This window comes from Microcaecilia unicolor, chromosome 9, assembly GCF_901765095.1.
Source record: "Microcaecilia unicolor chromosome 9, aMicUni1.1, whole genome shotgun sequence".
Lineage (NCBI taxonomy): Eukaryota > Metazoa > Chordata > Amphibia > Gymnophiona > Siphonopidae > Microcaecilia > Microcaecilia unicolor.
The window spans coordinates 97,615,827-97,632,952 of NC_044039.1; the positions used below are offsets into that span (position 1 = coordinate 97,615,827).

A 17,126-nucleotide genomic window follows, 5' to 3' on the forward strand; every position below is an offset into this window, starting at 1 on the left:
CCAACAACAGAACATGGTTTCCTATCCCTTGTAAATTTCTCAGGAGTCTTTCACAAGGAGCTGGAGTGGGATTTAATTGATTGATAGTGTCTTACCTTGTAAGTGTCTTCCTTATAGATCCCCAGACCCTCCTAGCAGTTGCATTATTTGGCCTCTGGCCACTGCACCTGTACAATGTGCTCTTATTCAAGAGCACCATGGAAAGCAGGAGGAGGCCTTTAGCATATGAAAATGTTTCCTCCCTCCTCGTGACCATGTTAGTGCTCTCTAAAATGAGACACTAGAGGCTATAAAGAAATTTTGAGAGGCCATAAGTGAAATAAAGGATTTAGGAGAACAAAACTGAATCAAAAGTATTGAAGAGCGCAGCCGGACCCTGCCTTGCCAATTAACTAAGTGGGAGGAGGGGGGTAGAGGGAGGGGGAGGGGGTAAGGGGCATATAAGGGGAATACAGAGTAATAGAAACAAAACAAAAACCAATGTTGATATTGCAGAGGGAAATGGCGATGATGTTTGTTTACAATTATTTCTGTGCGATATGTGTAAGTACAATAAATATAAATAAACATTAAAAAAAAAAAAAAAAAGTATTGAAGAGAAAATGCAATCTGTTGAACAAGCTATACTGAAAAAAAATCCTAAAAATGTTGGGAAGAAATACTGTAAGCCATTATCAACACACATAGAGTTAAAATATAACGGAAATAAATTTCCAAAAGAAGAAATGATTGCTGATGTATTGACTAAACTTCAGAAGAATAAGAATAAAATTCTATATGCAAGGATTTGAATTCAAGAAAGGAGATGACCTTAGCAAACTGCTTTTACACAAGTGGGAGAATAATGAAACATGTTTTATGTCACTCAGCTGAACCAGGGCCAGCTCAACCATTGAGCAATTGTGTGCTTTGCACACGCTCCTTGCTCAACATGTTCACACATTTTGCCCCTACTGATTTATCTAAATGAAACCCTATAATGAGTTTATACAATACGATTTCTTATAATCCACAGTTACTGAGATGATCTGGTTCATTATGAAGTGTATTAAGAGTAAACCAACCATTTTTGGGATGTCTCAGGAAACAATTAAAACACTAACTTTTTAATTGCTAACTTTTTAGAGCACGCCAACGCTAGAGACACCCACAGAAATATGTGGGTGTTTCTAGCATTAATGTGTGCTAATTTTTAGCGTGCGCTAAAAAGTTAGCACGCCTACAGCGCGGCTTAGTAAACAGGGCCCTTAGAAAAGAGAGGTTTTCAGCATCTGATATGAGTCTGATGGTAAGGTACTCCAGATTTTTGCCACCTGACATGAAAAGAAAGAGATAAAAATCTGTCTAAACTTTATACAATTGCTGACAGAAAATGTATAGCTAGTTGGTCTCTATTACATAATGATCTGCTTGATGGAGGAAAAAAATCAGTAAATGACATACGTATGATAGAGCCAAACCTTGAATTATCCTAAATACATAGACAGACAATTTGAAAATCACACACACCTCTTATCAGTAAACAATTTCTGCATATGGACCTGCATTCTTCCACATGCCCCTGAGCTGGACTGTGTCGATTTACAAGTGAACTTTTTTGAACTAAGGCCACACCTGATTCCTGTTTCTGTGCATGTAAAACTTCTTGCAGCTCCATTTAACTTCTTTATAACAAAAGTTGTTTTTTTTTTCCTACAGATGTTACAAAAAGGAAACTCCTGTCTTATCTTCAGAGGGCATTTTCTTCTCTGAAAAAAATCTATAATGCTCTAAATTTCTAAGAATTCATACACTTTTACTAGCATTAAGGGGTAGTAACAAACAGTATTTACCCACATAAAAAACTTTGATGACTTCCGCCTATATTTGCTTTTCTTGCACATCAGCGGAAAACCTGAACAGAAAATGTTTCAATGAGTGCTAAATTCATTTTGTCATAAGCTGTTGTCATGCAACGCACCTTGTAGAGAAGTGAAGGCCTGCTGAACTGAATCCTGCACACTGCCCCCTTCTGATGAGTTCAGTTGGGCAGAGATGCCACTAATCCACCAATAGCCGCTTGGGGACACTCCAGAAGACTCTAAGCTCTTGCCTGCAAGAAAGAAGCAACATAGCTTTGATGTGATGATGGTGCACTTTGAAATGCAATGCTTGCCATTTTCAATGGGTCTCTCTTTGGCAAAATTATTTCCCCATCCTGTATCATCAGCAAACTCAGTTCTACTTTCATTTCCTATTCACTAGCTGACCTCAAAAGATATAGAGTAGGAATGGGAGCAGTATGGGAAACAAACTTCTAGATCTAGAGGCTTCAATGATAGAAGCAGACTTGGATTTAGTGGTGGTCATGACTGGAATATAGCTATACCAAGTTATAATCTATTTATTTATTGCTCTTGTATCCCACATTTTCCCACCTCTTTGCAGGCTCAATGTGGCTTACAAAAAACCTGTCATGGCATCACCATTACAGGGTACAGAGATACATTTGGAGTTATAAAGGAAGGACAGGGTAGGAAAAAAGGGTGGAGGAATGGCATTATATGGTAAGAATAATATTCAAGTGACAGAACTGCAGGGCACGTGGGGTATGGAAGAAGTGCTGTGGGTTAAACTGGAAAAAGGGAAAGGAAAATGTATTTACATTAGAGTAAAATACAGGTCACCTTCACAGTCAGAAGAAATGGACAGAGACTTAATTGAAGACATCCACAAGATAGCTAGGAAAGGGGAAATACTGCTGATGGTTGATTTTAATATGCCAGATGTCAATTGGGGCATCCCTGCTATGGGGTCAGTCAGAAGCAAAGGGATCTTAGATTCACTACAGGAAGAATTGTTTCAGTAGTGTGTAACAGAACCAATGCAGGATGGAGCAATTCTGAACCTGGTGCTTACAAACGGAGAGAATGTTTCTTATATCACGGTGGGAGATCATTTGGCGTATAGTGATCACAGAATGGTGTAGTTCAATATTAAGACAGAGGAGATGGTTCATTTGAGATTGAAGGTCCTGGATTTTAAAAGAACCAAATTTGCTGAGATGGGGAATTTCCTCAAGAAAGAGTTAGTAGGATGGGAACAGCTGAAGGAAGTAAAACAGAAGTGGACAAGAGTGAAAGGAGCTATTTTAAAGGCAACTAACCTTTATGTTAATAAATCACATAAAGGAAAGAGGAAAAGAAGGCCACTGTGGTTCTTGAACATAGTAGCCGAAAAGGTAAGGGAAAGGAGGTTAGCCTTCATATGTTACAAGATGACTCAGAAAGAAGAAGACAGGTGAGAATACCTGGATAAGCTAAGAGAAGCTGGAAAAACTGTCAGGAAAGCAAAGAGGCAAATGGAAGAAAAGATAGCTAATAAGATGAAATTGGGGGATAAGACATTTTTCAGATATGTGACAGGAGGAAGTGCCATAATAGCATTGCGAACCTCAAAGCTGAGGGGGAGGAATATGTGGAAGCTGATAAGGATAAAGCTGAACTGCTTAACAACTATTTTGTTCTGTGTTCACAGATGAAAGGCTGAGGGAAGGACCACAGAAAACAAATGCAAATGGGGATGGATGTATGGTAGACCAAGACCCATTGTCAGAGGACTGTGTCTATGAGGAGCTAGCAACTAAAAGTGGACAAAGCGATGGGGCCTGATGGGATACATCCGAGGGTGCTCAAGGAACTCGGATAACTTCTGATGGCTCTGCTGACTGACCTCTTCAATGCTTTCTTAGAGTCTGGAGCGGTCCCAGAGGACTGGAGAAAGGCGGATGTGGTCCCTTTGCACAAGACTGGAAGGAGGAGGCTGGGAATTACCGACCTGTCAGTCTGACCCTGGTGGTGAGTAAACTAATGGAAACGCTTCTAAAGCAGACGATTGTGAGGTTTTTCGAACTGAATGGAATGCAGCATGGCTTCACTAGAGGCAGGTCGTGCCAGACAAATCTGATTGATTTCTTTGACTGGGTGACCAAACAGTTGGATGTGGGAGGGGCACTAGATGTACTTAGACTTCAATAAAGCCTTCAACACGGTCCTGCACAGGTGACTCATAGATAAACTGAGTACTCTTGGTATGGGACCTAGAGTAACTGACTGGGTTAAAAATTGGTTGCATGGAAGGAGACAGAGGGTAGTGGTAAATGGAGATTGCTCTAAAAATAGGGATGTTATCAGTGGAATAGCATAGGGATCGGTCCTACGGCCAGCTCTTTTTAACATCTTTGTGAGTGATACTGCAGAAGGGCTATTTGGTGAGGTTTGTCTCTTTGCGGATGATACCAAAATCTGCAACAGGGTAGACACCCCAGAAGGTGTGGATGACATGAGGAAGAGATCCCTAGCTGGTAGAGCTTGGGGATCCCCACTAGCTACAGCAAGGGTCAGGGCTGCTGTTAACCATGCTGGTGACTAGGGCAGAAAATAAAGAAGCCCCTCCCTCAATTCCCTCTCCTCTCCAATCTCTTCATCTGCCGTTACAGTCACACTGACAGACCCTCACAAATTACAGAACAAGGGATCACAAATTAGAAATAAAAATATGTAGACAAAATTGAACTGGGAACCTCAGCATGCACTGCAACACTGGAGAAAAAAATACAAAAGTGCATTTCCTTTTCTACTTAACACAATAAAAAGACATCCATTATGCACATTTCCCAAAGCTAACATATAGCTACATACCTGTAGAAGGTATTCTCCGAGGACAGCAGGCTGATTGCTCTCACTGATGGGTGACGTCCACGGCAGCCCCTCCAATCGGAAACTTCACTAGCAAAGTCCTTTGCTAGTTCTCGCGCGCCCATGCACACCGCGCATGCGCGGCCGTCTTCCCGCCCAAACCGGCTCGTGTTCGTCAGTCCCGTATGTAGCAAGACAAAGACAAGGGAAGACACAACTCCAAAGGGGAGGCGGGCGGGTTTGTGAGAACAATCAGCCTGCTGTCCTCGGAGAACACCTTCTACAGGTATGTAGCATTCGCTTTCTCCGAGGACAAGCAGGCTGCTTGTTCTCACTGATGGGGTATCCCTAGCCCCCAGGCTGACTCAAAACAACAAACATGGTCAATTGGGCCTCGAAACGGCGAGGACATAACTGAGATTGACCTAACAATTTTCCAACTAACTGAGAGTGTAGCCTGGAACAGAATAAAACATGGGCCTAGGGGGGTGGAGTTGGATCCTAAACCCCGAACAGATTCTGAAGCACTGACTGCCCGAACCGACTGTCGCGTCGGGTATCCTGCTGCAGGCAGTAATAGTGGCTGACTTCAAGTGGGCTACCGACGCTGCCATGGCTCTAACATTATGAGCCGTGACATGACCCTCAAGAGCCAGCCCAGCCTGGGCGTAAGTGAAGGAAATGCAATCTGCTAGCCAATTGGATATGGTGCGTTTCCCCACAGCCACTCCCTTCCTGTTGGGATCAAAAGAAACAAACAATTGGGCGGACTGTCTGTTGGGCTGTGTCCGCTCCAGATAGAAGGCCAATGCTCTCTTGCAGTCCAATGTGTGCAGCTGACGTTCAGCAGGGCAGGAATGAGGACGGGGAAAGAATGTTGGCAAGACAATTGACTGGTTCAGATGGAACTCCGACACAACCTTTGGCAAGAACTTAGGGTGAGTGCGGAGGACCACTCTGTTATGATGAAATTTGGTGTAAGGGGCCTGGGCTACCAGGGCCTGAAGCTCACTGACTCTACGAGCTGAAGTAACTGCCACCAAGAAAATGACCTTCCAGGTCAAGTACTTCAGATGGCAGGAGTTCAGTGGCTCAAAAGGAGGTTTCATCAGCTGGGTGAGAACGACATTGAGATCCCATGACACTGTAGGAGGTTTGACAGGGGGCTTTGACAAAAGCAAACCTCTCATGAAGCGAACAACTAAAGGCTGTCCTGAGATCGGCTTACCTTCCACACGGTAATGGTATGCACTGATTGCACTAAGGTGAACCCTTACAGAGTTGGTCTTGAGACCAGACTCAGACAAGTGCAGAAGGTATTCAAGCAGGGTCTGTGTAGGACAAGAGCGAGGATCTAGGGCCTTGCTGTCACACCAGACGGCAAACCTCCTCCATAGAAAGAAGTAACTCCTCTTAGTGGAATCTTTCCTGGAAGCAAGCAAGATGCGGGAGACACCCTCTGACAGACCCAAAGAGGCAAAGTCTACGCTCTCAACATCCAGGCCGTGAGAGCCAGAGACTGGAGGTTGGGATGCAGAAGCGCCCCTTCGTCCTGTGTGATGAGGGTCGGAAAACACTCCAATCTCCATGGTTCTTCGGAGGATAACTCCAGAAGAAGAGGGAACCAGATCTGACGCGGCCAAAACGGAGCAATCAGAATCATGGTGCCTCGGTCTTGCTTGAGTTTCAACAAAGTCTTCCCCTCCAGAGGTATGGGAGGGTAAGCATACAGCAGACCTTCCCCCCAGTCCAGGAGGAAGGCATCCGATGCCAGTCTGCCGTGGGCCTGAAGCCTGGAACAGAACTGAGGGACTTTGTGGTTGGCTCGAGATGCAAAGAGATCTACCAAGGGGGTGCCCCACACTTGGAAGATCTGTCGCACTACACGGGAATTGAGCGACCACTCGTGAGGTTGCATAATCCTGCTCAACCTGTCGGCCAGACTGTTGTTTATGCCTGCCAGATAAGTGGCTTGGAGCACCATGCCCTGACGGCGAGCCCAAAGCCACATGCTGATGGCTTCCTGACACAGGGGGCGAGATCCGGTGCCCCCCTGCTTGTTGATGTAATACATGGCAATCTGGTTGTCTGTCTGAATTTGGATAATTTGGTGGGACAGCCGATCTCTGAAAGCCTTCAGAGCGTTCCAGACCGCTCGCAACTCCAGGAGATTGATCTGCAGATCGCGTTCCTGGAGGGACCAGCTTCCCTGGGTGTGAAGCCCATCGACATGAGCTCCCCACCCCAGGAGAGACGCATCCGTAGTCAGCACTTTTTGTGGCTGAGGAATTTGGAAAGGACGTCCCAGAGTCAAATTGGACCAAATCGTCCACCAATACAGGGATTTGAGAAAACTCGTGGCCAGGTGGATCACGTCTTCTAGATCCCCAGCAGCCTGAAACCACTGGGAAGCTAGGGTCCATTGAGCAGATCTCATGTGAAGGCGGGCCATGGGAGTCACATGAACTGTGGAGGCCATGTGGCCCAGCAATCTCAACATCTGCCGAGCTGTGATCTGCTGGGACGCTCGCACCCGCGAGACGAGGGACAACAAGTTGTTGGCTCTCGCCTCTGGGAGATAGGCACGAGCCGTCCGAGAATCCAGCAGAGCTCCTATGAATTCGAGTCTCTGTACTGGGAGAAGATGGGACTTTGGATAATTTATCACAAACCCCAGTAGCTCCAGGAGGCGAATAGTCATCTGCATGGACTGTAGAGCTCCTGCCTCGAATGTGTTCTTCACCAGCCAATCGTCGAGATATGGGAACACGTGTACCCCCAGCCTGCGAAGTGCCGCTGCTACTACAGCCAAGCACTTCGTGAACACTCTGGGCGCAGAGGCGAGCCCAAAGGGTAGCACACAGTACTGGAAGTGACGTGTGCCCAGCTGAAATCGCAGATACTGTCTGTGAGCTGGCAGTATCGGGATGTGCGTGTAGGCGTCCTTCAAGTCCAGAGAGCATAGCCAATCGTTTTCCTGAATCATGGGGAGAAGGATGCCCAGGGAAAGCATCCTGAACTTTTCCTTGACCAGATATTTGTTCAGGGCCCTTAGGTCTAGGATAGGACGCATCCCCCCTGTTTTCTTTTCCACAAGGAAGTACCTGGAATAGAATCCCAGCCCTTCTTGCCCGGATGGCACGGGCTCGACCGCATTGGCGCTGAGAAGGGCGGAGAGTTCCTCTGTAAGTACCTGCTTGTGCTGGAAGCTGTAAGACTGAGCTCCCTGTGGACAATTTGGAGGTTTTGAGGCCAAATTGAGGGTGTATCCTTGCCGGACTATTTGAAGAACCCACTGATCGGAGGTTATGAGAGGCCACCTTTGGTGAAAAACTTTCAACCTCCCTCCGACCGGTAGATCACCCGGCACTGACACTTGGATGTCGGCTATGCTCTGCTGGAGCCAGTCAAAAGCTTGTCCCTTGCTTTTGCTGGGGAGCCGAGGGGCCTTGCTGAGGCGCACGCTTCTGACGAGAGCGCGCGCGCTGGGGCTTAGCCTGGGCCGCAGGCTGTCGAGAAGGAGGATTGTACCTACGCATGCCAGAAGAGTAGGGAACAGTCTTCCTTCCCCCATAAAAACGTCTACCTGTGGAGGTAGAAGCGGGAGAAGCAGGAGAACTTGTCGAAAGTGGTATCCCGCTGGTGGAGCTGCTCTACCACCTGTTCGACCTTTTCTCCAAAAATATTATCCGCACGGCAAGGCAAGTCCGCAATCCGCTGCTGGATCCTATTCTCCAGGTCGGAGGCAAGCAGCCATGAGAGTCTGCGCATCACCACACCTTGAGCAGCGGCCCTGGACGCAACATCAAAGGTGTCATACACCCCTCTGGCCAGGAATTTTCTGCACGCCTTCAGCTGCCTGACTACCTCCTGAAATGGCTTGGCTTGCTCAGGAGGGAGCTTGTCCACCAAGCCCGCCAACTGCCGCACATTGTTCCGCATGTGTATGCTCGTGTAGAGCTGGTAAGACTGAATTTTGGCCACGAGCATAGAGGAATGGTAGGCCTTCCTCCCAAAGGAGTCTAAGGTTCTACAGTCTTTGCCCGGGGGCGCCGAAGCATGCTCCCTAGAACTCTTAGCCTTCTTTAGGGCCAAATCCACAACTCCAGAGTCGTGAGGCAACTGAGTGCGCATCAGCTCTGGGTCCCCATGGATCCGGTACTGGTACTCGATCTTCTTGGGAATGTAGGGATTAGTTAAAGGCTTGGTCCAGTTCGCCAGCAATGTCTTTTTTAGGACATGATGCATGGGTACTGTGGACGCTTCCTTAGGTGGAGAAGGATAGTCCAGGAGCTCAAACATTTCAGCCCTGGGCTCGTCCTCCACAACCACCGGGAAGGGGATGGCCGTAGACATCTCCCGGACAAAGGCCGCAAAAGACAGACTCTCAGGAGGAGAAAGCTGCCTTTCAGGGGAGGGAGTGGGATCCGAAGGAAGGCCATCAGACTCCTCGTCAGAGAAATATCTGATGTCCTCCTCCTCCTCCCGCGAGGCCTCACCATCGGTATCAGACACAAGTTCACGAACCTGTGTCTGAAGCCGTGCCCGACTCGACTCCGAGGAACCACGGCCACGGTGGGAGCGTCGAGAGGTAGACTCCCTCGCCCGCACCGGCGAAGCTCCCTCCGCCGACGTCGTCGGGGAGCCTTCCTGGGAGGCGACCGCAGTCGGTACCGCAAGCGGCACCGATGTCGGAGACCTCACCCCGGGCAAGGGGCCAGCCGGCGCCTCACTCGACGGTACCGGTGGCGCAAGCACCCCCGGTACCGGAGGGGAAGGGCGCAACAGCTCTCCCAGGATCTCTGGGAGAACGGCCCGGAGACTCTCGTGCAGGGCGGCTGTGGAGAAAGACATGGAAGCCGATGCAGGAGTCGATGTCAGAGTCTGTTCCGGGCGTGGAGGCTGTTCCGGGCTGTCCAAGGTGGAGCGCATCGACACCTCCTGAACAGAGGGTGAGCGGTCCTCCCGGTGCCGATACCTACTGGGTGCCGACTCCCTCGGCGACCCAGAGCTCTCGGTACCGACGCGGGAAGGAGACCGGTGTCGATGCTTCTTTGACTTTTTCAAACGAAGCATGTCACCGGAGCTTCCCGGTACCGACGAGGAGGACGTAGAATCCAACCGTTGCTTCCTCGGGGCCGAGGCCGAAGCCGAAGGTCAGTCTCGGGGGGGGGGGGGGGCTGTACCGCAGGAGCCCTCAGGGTAGGGGGAGACCCACCCGAAGGCTCACCGCCACCAGCAGGGGAATGGACAGCCCTCACCTGCACTCCAGACGAAGCACCACCGTCCGACGACATCAGCAGAAGCGGAGGTCCCGGTACCACCGACGCCGACGCAGCCTTCCGATGTCTCGGCCCCGACGATGCAGAGGGTCGATGCCTCGATGCAATCGATACCGTCGCGGCCGAGGGCGGAGGTGTTGACGCTGTCGACGTCGACGCACCCGATACTCCCGGTGCCGATGCCGACAAAGAGCCCGAGAACAAAACATTCCACTGGGCCAATCTCGCTACCTGAGTCCTTTTCTGTAAAAGGGCGCAAAGACTGCAGGCCTGCGGGCGGTGCCCAGCCCCCAGACACTGAAGACACGACGCGTGCCTATCAGTGAGCGAGATTACCCGGGCGCACTGGGTGCACTTCTTGAAGCCGCTGGGAGACTTCGATGACATGGGCGGAAAAATCACGCCGGCGAAATCAAAACTCGTAATTGCGGTAAGGCACCAAAAAGATGGGGAGAAAAAAAAACTCGACCCGAGGCCTCAAAGGGGCCTACCCCGAAAACGAAAGAAAACTTAACGGGGCCAAAAACTAGAAGGGAAAAGGAAAAAGACCAAAAGGCCCTTCTCCGGAATCCCTTTTTTTTTTTTTTTTTTTAGCGAAAAGTAAAAAAGACGCGCGAGGGTCAACTTAAGGGGCGCGAACGGCGCAAAACACGACCGTACCGAGCGCGGACAAAAGAAGACTGACGAACACGAGCCAGTTTGGGCGGGAAGACGGCCGCGCATGCGCGGTGCGCATGGGCGCGCGAGGACTAGCAAAGGACTTTGCTAGTGAAGTTTCCGATTGGAGGGGCTGCCGTGGACGTCACCCATCAGTGAGAACAAGCAGCCTGCTTGTCCTCGGAGAATCCATTTAAAACATTCAAAATAAAATGATTTTTCTACCTTTATTGTTTGGACATTTTATTTTTCCATCATGTTGGTTCCAATTTCTCTTTCCCGCTTTCCTGTCTGTCTTCTGCTAATTCTTCAAGTGGCTATCCATTTGTCTTTTTTCTCCTATCATTTCATTTCCTCACTACACCTGCCTCTGAAATATTTATCTTTCCATTTTAGCTCTTTCCTTTCTTTCTTTTTTCTTTTCTGCCTCTGTACACTCTAATTTCATCCTCTTCCTAAATCTTTTCCTTCTTTTTACTTTCAGATATCTTATCACATTTCCATTTCCTTTCACCCATTAGCTCTCCCATTCCCCATCTCTCTCCTTCCCAGCCTATCATTCCTTTCCATCTTCAATCTATGCACCATTACCATATTTCTACCCCTGTAATCACTGTTCTCTCACTTATTTCCTTGCCATCTCCACTCAGTGAGCCTGTCCCCCATTCCCAGTGTTTCCCTCCCTCCACCCTTCCAGCCCAGCATCTGTTCCCTCTTTCTCCCATCCTCACCCTCGTAGCCTGATACCTCCTTATCCCTCTTACCTCCCACCACCAGCATCTTCCTCTCCCCTCCCGTCCCCTCCCCCATTGTTCAGCATTTTCCCCTTTCTCTTCCCTACCATCCATTGTCCATCTTCTCTCCCTGGATCCATCTTCCCTCTTTCTCCCCTCCCCCGCTTGTCCATCTCTCCTTTCCTTTCCTCTCCCTCCACCTTCATGTCCAACTTGTCTCCCTCTCCCTGCCTTGAGCCCCTGGTCTAACATCTTACTCCCCCCACTGCCACACAGCATCTCTCCATCCTTACTTCCCCTCACCTCAATGCCATGTTCAACATTTCCTCTCTCATCTCTCCCTCCTTTCCTTCCACTTCCATGTCCAACACTTTTTTTTCTCTCTGGTCCTTTACCACTCCTATGCAGCCTTTCCCTCCCTCTCCCCATCCCATCCCACCCAAATCCAACAGTTCTCCCTCTCTTTCCCCTTGCAGCACCTCTCCATCCCTCCCCCCACATTGAACAATTATTCCTCCACCCCACCTAGCACTACCCTGTCTCACTCCCTCATCCCAACAGTGCTCCTGTCTCTCCCTCTCTCCCTGATCCCTCAAGCCACCTGCCAGCATGCTGCAGGTTTTTTTCCCTCTCTTTCCCCAGCCACTGGTGGCATGCTGCAGATTTTTCTCCTCCCTCCCCCCCCTCCCAGCCACCAGCCATCTGATGTAGGTTTTGATTCCTCCCTTCCCCGGGCCCCAGCCACCACCTACCGGCTGTAGGTTTTTTCTCTCCCCCCCCCCAGCCACCCGCTGACATGCTGCACATTTTCCCCCTCTCTCCCCTCTCCCCCCATCGCCAGCCACCCGCTGCAGTTTTTGTTCTCTCCCACCTCCCAGCCATCCACTGGCCCATGCAAGCCTTCTTTCCCCTCCCTCCCCTTCCATCTCCGTCGGGCGGCGCCACAGTCTAGCTCTGCACGTCTGCAGCAGAGCTGCACGGCGCTGCGTCCGTCAGCATGCTGCCGCTACGTGACTGCTTCCTTCCGGCCGGCTTCACCTTCTCCGATACTCTTTCTGAAGAGGCAGGGCCAGCACAGAGGAAACATTCGTAGCAGCATGCGGACAGCCCTGGCGCCGTGCGGCTCTGAAGCAGCGGAGCTAACACTGCTGCGGACGGGGATGACAAGGGAGGGAGGAGGGAGGGAACAAAACCTGCGGCGTTCTGGCAGGTGGCTGGGTGGAGGGAAAGCTGAAGTGAGCAGCAGGAAGGGAAAAGTTGCAGTTTGGGCGTCTATGAGGTGCACCGTTGCTGGGTGGGCCCATACTTGCCTGCTGCACTATCTTTGATGGACAGGGATCGAGTGAGCAGGTGGTCGAAGGTCTCTTAGGATTTTGTCAAGGCTCTCTCCTATCATTAGGTTAAAAGTGTCCCATCTGTCTCTGTCAGGAGGAGGCATGTTTGTGCACCCCTGGTTGACTGGTTGGGAACTGGGTGGGATTGCCTGTGAATCCTGGTGGAGACTTTTAATTTTGTTGGCAAAGTATGCAGCAAAATCATTGCAGTTCAGTTTAGACTGGGCAGGCTGGTTCTGTTGTTGGAGCTGCAGTAGGCTGTTTACTATACTGAACAACTGCTTGGTTGAATTGGCAGCCTGTCCAATGCATTGCGAGAAATACTGGTTTTTAGTTGCTGTTAAGGCTTGGAGGTACTTTGCCATGTGCTTCCTACAGTTTAGTCTGTCTTCATCCAGATAAGATTTGCACCATCTCCTTTTCAGTTTTCGTTCTTCGTGTTTAAGGATCCGTAGTTCTGGAGAAAACCAAGGTGAGCGTTTGTGAGTGGGGCATAAGACCTTTTTTAGTGGTGCTATGTTCTCTAAGGTCTTGGCTAAGTGTGTATTCCATATGGGCTTTATTTATTTATTGGGATTTGGCTCACACCTTTTCAGTTGTAGCTCAAGTGAGCTATACTCAGTTACAGTAGATATTTAGTGAAGGGAATGCTTCATGTATTAGTCAATTTACTTAAGAGCATTGCAAGAGTTAATCTCTTTTAGTAATATGTGTCAAGCCCTTAGCAAATTCTACACTGTGTGATTAGTGACCTGTAACACATTTATATTAATAGAAGTGGTATATTATTTGGCATTACTGGCAATAGTAACATGAAACAGTCACCAACCCCTCCCACCCCCCAGCTGGCATAAAAGAGGCATCTAGTCCTGACTGTCCTCATCCTTTCAGACACTCAGCCCACCTCCCCCAAGAAAGCCCTTTTTCCTTGGAGAAAATCCTTCACAAACCTATAGAGAGGCCCCACACTCCATGCACATGTAATTCTCTGTTAGGTTGGGATTACTGAGAGAGTAAGTCTCTGTAGACAGTCACTAGGGGGAGTGACTAGGAGGCCCCTGGGTGGGAGGAAGTCCAGCCCAAGGGGAGTAGTTTTGGAATAAAAAGCAGACAGATAGCGCCCTGAGATTGAACAGTGAGGGGGGGGGGGGGGAGATGAGAAGAACAAAGAGGAGTGTTTGCCCTTTGAGGGGTTTTTGTTTGCCTACAAGTTTAAGCTGCCTGTATTGTCATAAGTACATAAGTGTTGCCATACTAGGACAGCCCGAAGGTCCATCAAGCCCAGTATCCTGCTTCCAACAGTGGCCAATCCAGTCACATATACCTGGGAAGATTCCAAAACGGTACAATATATTTTATGCTGCTTATCCTACAAATAAGCAATGGATTTTAGCAATTCCATTTTAATAGTGGCTTATGGACTTTTCTTTTAGGAAGGTATCCAAACCTTTTTTTAAACCCTGCTAAGCTAACTGCTTTTACCACATTCTATGGCAATGAATTTCAGAGTTTAATTACACGTTAAGTGAAGAAATATTTTCTCCAATTTGTTTTAAATTTACTACTTTGTAGCTTCATTGCGTGTCCCCTAGTCCTAGTATTTTTGGAAAGAGTAAACAAGCAATTCATGTCTACCTGTTCCACTCCACTCATTATTTTATATACCTCTATCACATCTCCCCTCAGACATCTTTTCTCCATGGTGAAAAGCCCTAGCCGTTTCAGCTTTTCCTCATAGGGAAGATGTCCCATTTTCATCGCCCTTCTATGTACCTTTTCTAATTCCACTATATCTTTTTTGAGATGCGGTGACCAGACTTGCACACAGTATTCAAGGTGCAGTCACACAACGGAGCGATACAAAGGCATTACAACATCCTCATTATAATAATGGATTCCCCTTATTCCTGCCACTGACCTGAAGGAATAAGGGGAATCCCATTTTAAGAGAACCATTGGCTGTAAAGAGGAGTGGTGTTTCAGCAAAGATGCAACGGTGAAATGGAAAGCTACGGGTGGGCAGAGGAGAGGCCCAGCCCCGGAGCGTGGCATTACACACAGAAAAAGGGAATCTCCAGCCGCTCAGGGCCATTTCATCATCACCAGCAAGGCAACAGCGCCTGAGATCCCTCCTGCCCAGGGGACCCTACCACCTCATATTTCAAGTAAAAGCAAATCTTAGAGGAAGGTGAATTGAGGGGGGGGGTGGATTATACAGGGTGGTGTTTCATTGGCTTTGGCATCAGGTTTATTCTAAGAGGTGGGGTATACTAGTGTGTGTGAGGGGTGGGGGTTGGGGATATCTGATGATGGTTATCTTCAGGGGAGGTGAACATGTCAGTGGGAGGAAGGGGAGAACTTATCTCCATTGAGAATAATTTTTCTCTCAGTAAGTACAGAAGGAGGAGAAGACACTTGGGGGTTACTCACTCCCTTCTTTGTTTGTAAGCACGAGGGGCAAGGCATCAGAGGTGCATTCGCTGTCACAATTGACAACACTTCATTCCCCATTGACAATAATCTGAAAAATCTAGGTATAATTATAGACAAACATTTAACATTTGATACTCAAGTTTCCTCAGAAATCAAAAAATCTTTCAGGTCTTTCTGGAAACTAAAAAGGATCAGACCCTATTTCTCATCAGAAACATTCAGACTATTGGTACAATCATTAACATTATCTCAATTTGATTATTGAAAAAACTCCAAATAGCTCAAAACACTGCAGCCAGGTTCATATACAAAATCTCTTATTTTGAAAGTGCCTCCCCTTTATTAATTAAATTACATTAGCTTCCCATTAAAGGGAGAATCACCTTCAAATTATGTACCTTTATCTTTCAAATACTAAATGGCACAGCTCCAGACTATATGGTACCATTAATAAACTTACCTCAAAGGAACACTAAATATGAGGCAATAAACTCTCTCAGACTACACCTCCCAAATTGCCAAAAAGTAATCTACAAAACTGTCCACTCTGCAGACTTCACTTACCTAGGAACCAAATGAAGGAACTCCTTACCACCCAAAATAAGAAATATACAGGAATATACTAGATTCCGCAAAATCCTCAAATCGTTCCTACTCAAACAAACCCTCACAAACAACCACCATATCTCAAACAATTAATTATTACCTGAATTGGTTATTATTCTATGTAACATTAACTTTCTCTTTGCTTCATTTATAATTTGTCATTCATAATATATTTTCTAAATGTTAAACATCCATAGATATCCCAGTATGTTTATGATACTGTATTGTAAAATTGGATTCTTACAACAAATTACTTTATGCATTATTCTTTGTTATATATCCTCTACTGTTTATTGTAAGCCACATTGAACTCAAACTTGTTTGGGAAAATGTGGGATATAAATGCCACAAATAAATAAATAAATTGGGAGCATGCCCAAATTTGCATATGTAAGTTTTGGTGAATTTTGTAGAATTATGGAATATACATAAATCACAACTTTCCCTGTGCTCCACTCAAATTCTGCTCCTGGACGCATCTACATGCACCACATGTACTTTACATATGTAAAAAATGGTCTTTACACATGGAAAAATTCTTTTAAAAATTACTTCCAAATGACTTTCTACCCGAATCATGCAGTTCCTTCATACTGAAGGATTTTTCCTTGATGTGCCAAGGAGGTAAAATCTGTATGCTAATGTTTAAATGGCAAACTGTTTAAATAAAGATTTTCTAAGTTATAGAATCTAAAAAGCTAAATTTCAAAGTTAACATTGACACAGACCAAGCCAAGGGAAAAAACAATTATTCCAGAATTTGGCCATGACATCTAGAGCCTTCTTTTTTGCTCACTTGGAATTTTACTTTCTTCTAAAAGACTGTACAACTCTTTATACAGTCTTTAAGAAAAAAGATTAGGACACGAATCAAGATGGCGATTTGAGCAGTGGTGTGGAAGCGACGCTCTGCAGACTGTCGATTAATCTGCCGTGTGGGCTCTGTTTGCTATTCGAGAGATGGGTAAGCGGAAGGGGAAAACTGCGGCACCTACCTCCATGGTCCCGCACTTGACGCCATCTACCCGCCAGACGACCCTCGACAGCTTTGGTATCGCTTCCCAGGTTCAGCGGGATCCTGCTTCGATCAGCCCTGCTCTTTCGGGGGCAGAGCGCAGCATAGAGGGAGTTTCGTTGAGTCCTCCCTCGCTTACAGCACCCCAGCAACCCGGCCTCGAATTTTCTCCACGGGGGCCACAGAGAATGGAGGAGAACGCTACCATTACTGTGGTAGGAGGACCCAGGGGATCTTCAACCCCAGGAAGTGAAACGTCGGAACAGGGACAGATTCAACCCCGTTCTTCTACTCCTGGGAGGTTAACGCCGGGGAATACTGGAGAAATTAGAAGACCAGCTGTAGTCACACTGGAGACCTTATGGGACGCAATACAGGGTGTAAGTACT

The 17,126-nt window shown here is 47.6% G+C and overlaps 1 protein-coding gene across 1 annotated transcript in view; it reads right to left on the reverse strand.

The window, feature by feature from the left end:
* Nucleotides 1-17,126, reverse strand: part of DPH6 (diphthamine biosynthesis 6) — a 211,638-nt gene that overhangs the window by 57,485 nt on the left and 137,027 nt on the right. Inside the window, exon 10 of the mRNA XM_030215158.1 lies at nt 1,961-2,092. Coding sequence (XP_030071018.1) covers nt 1,961-2,092 — 132 coding nt within the window. The remainder of the gene's footprint in view (nt 1-1,960; nt 2,093-17,126) is intronic.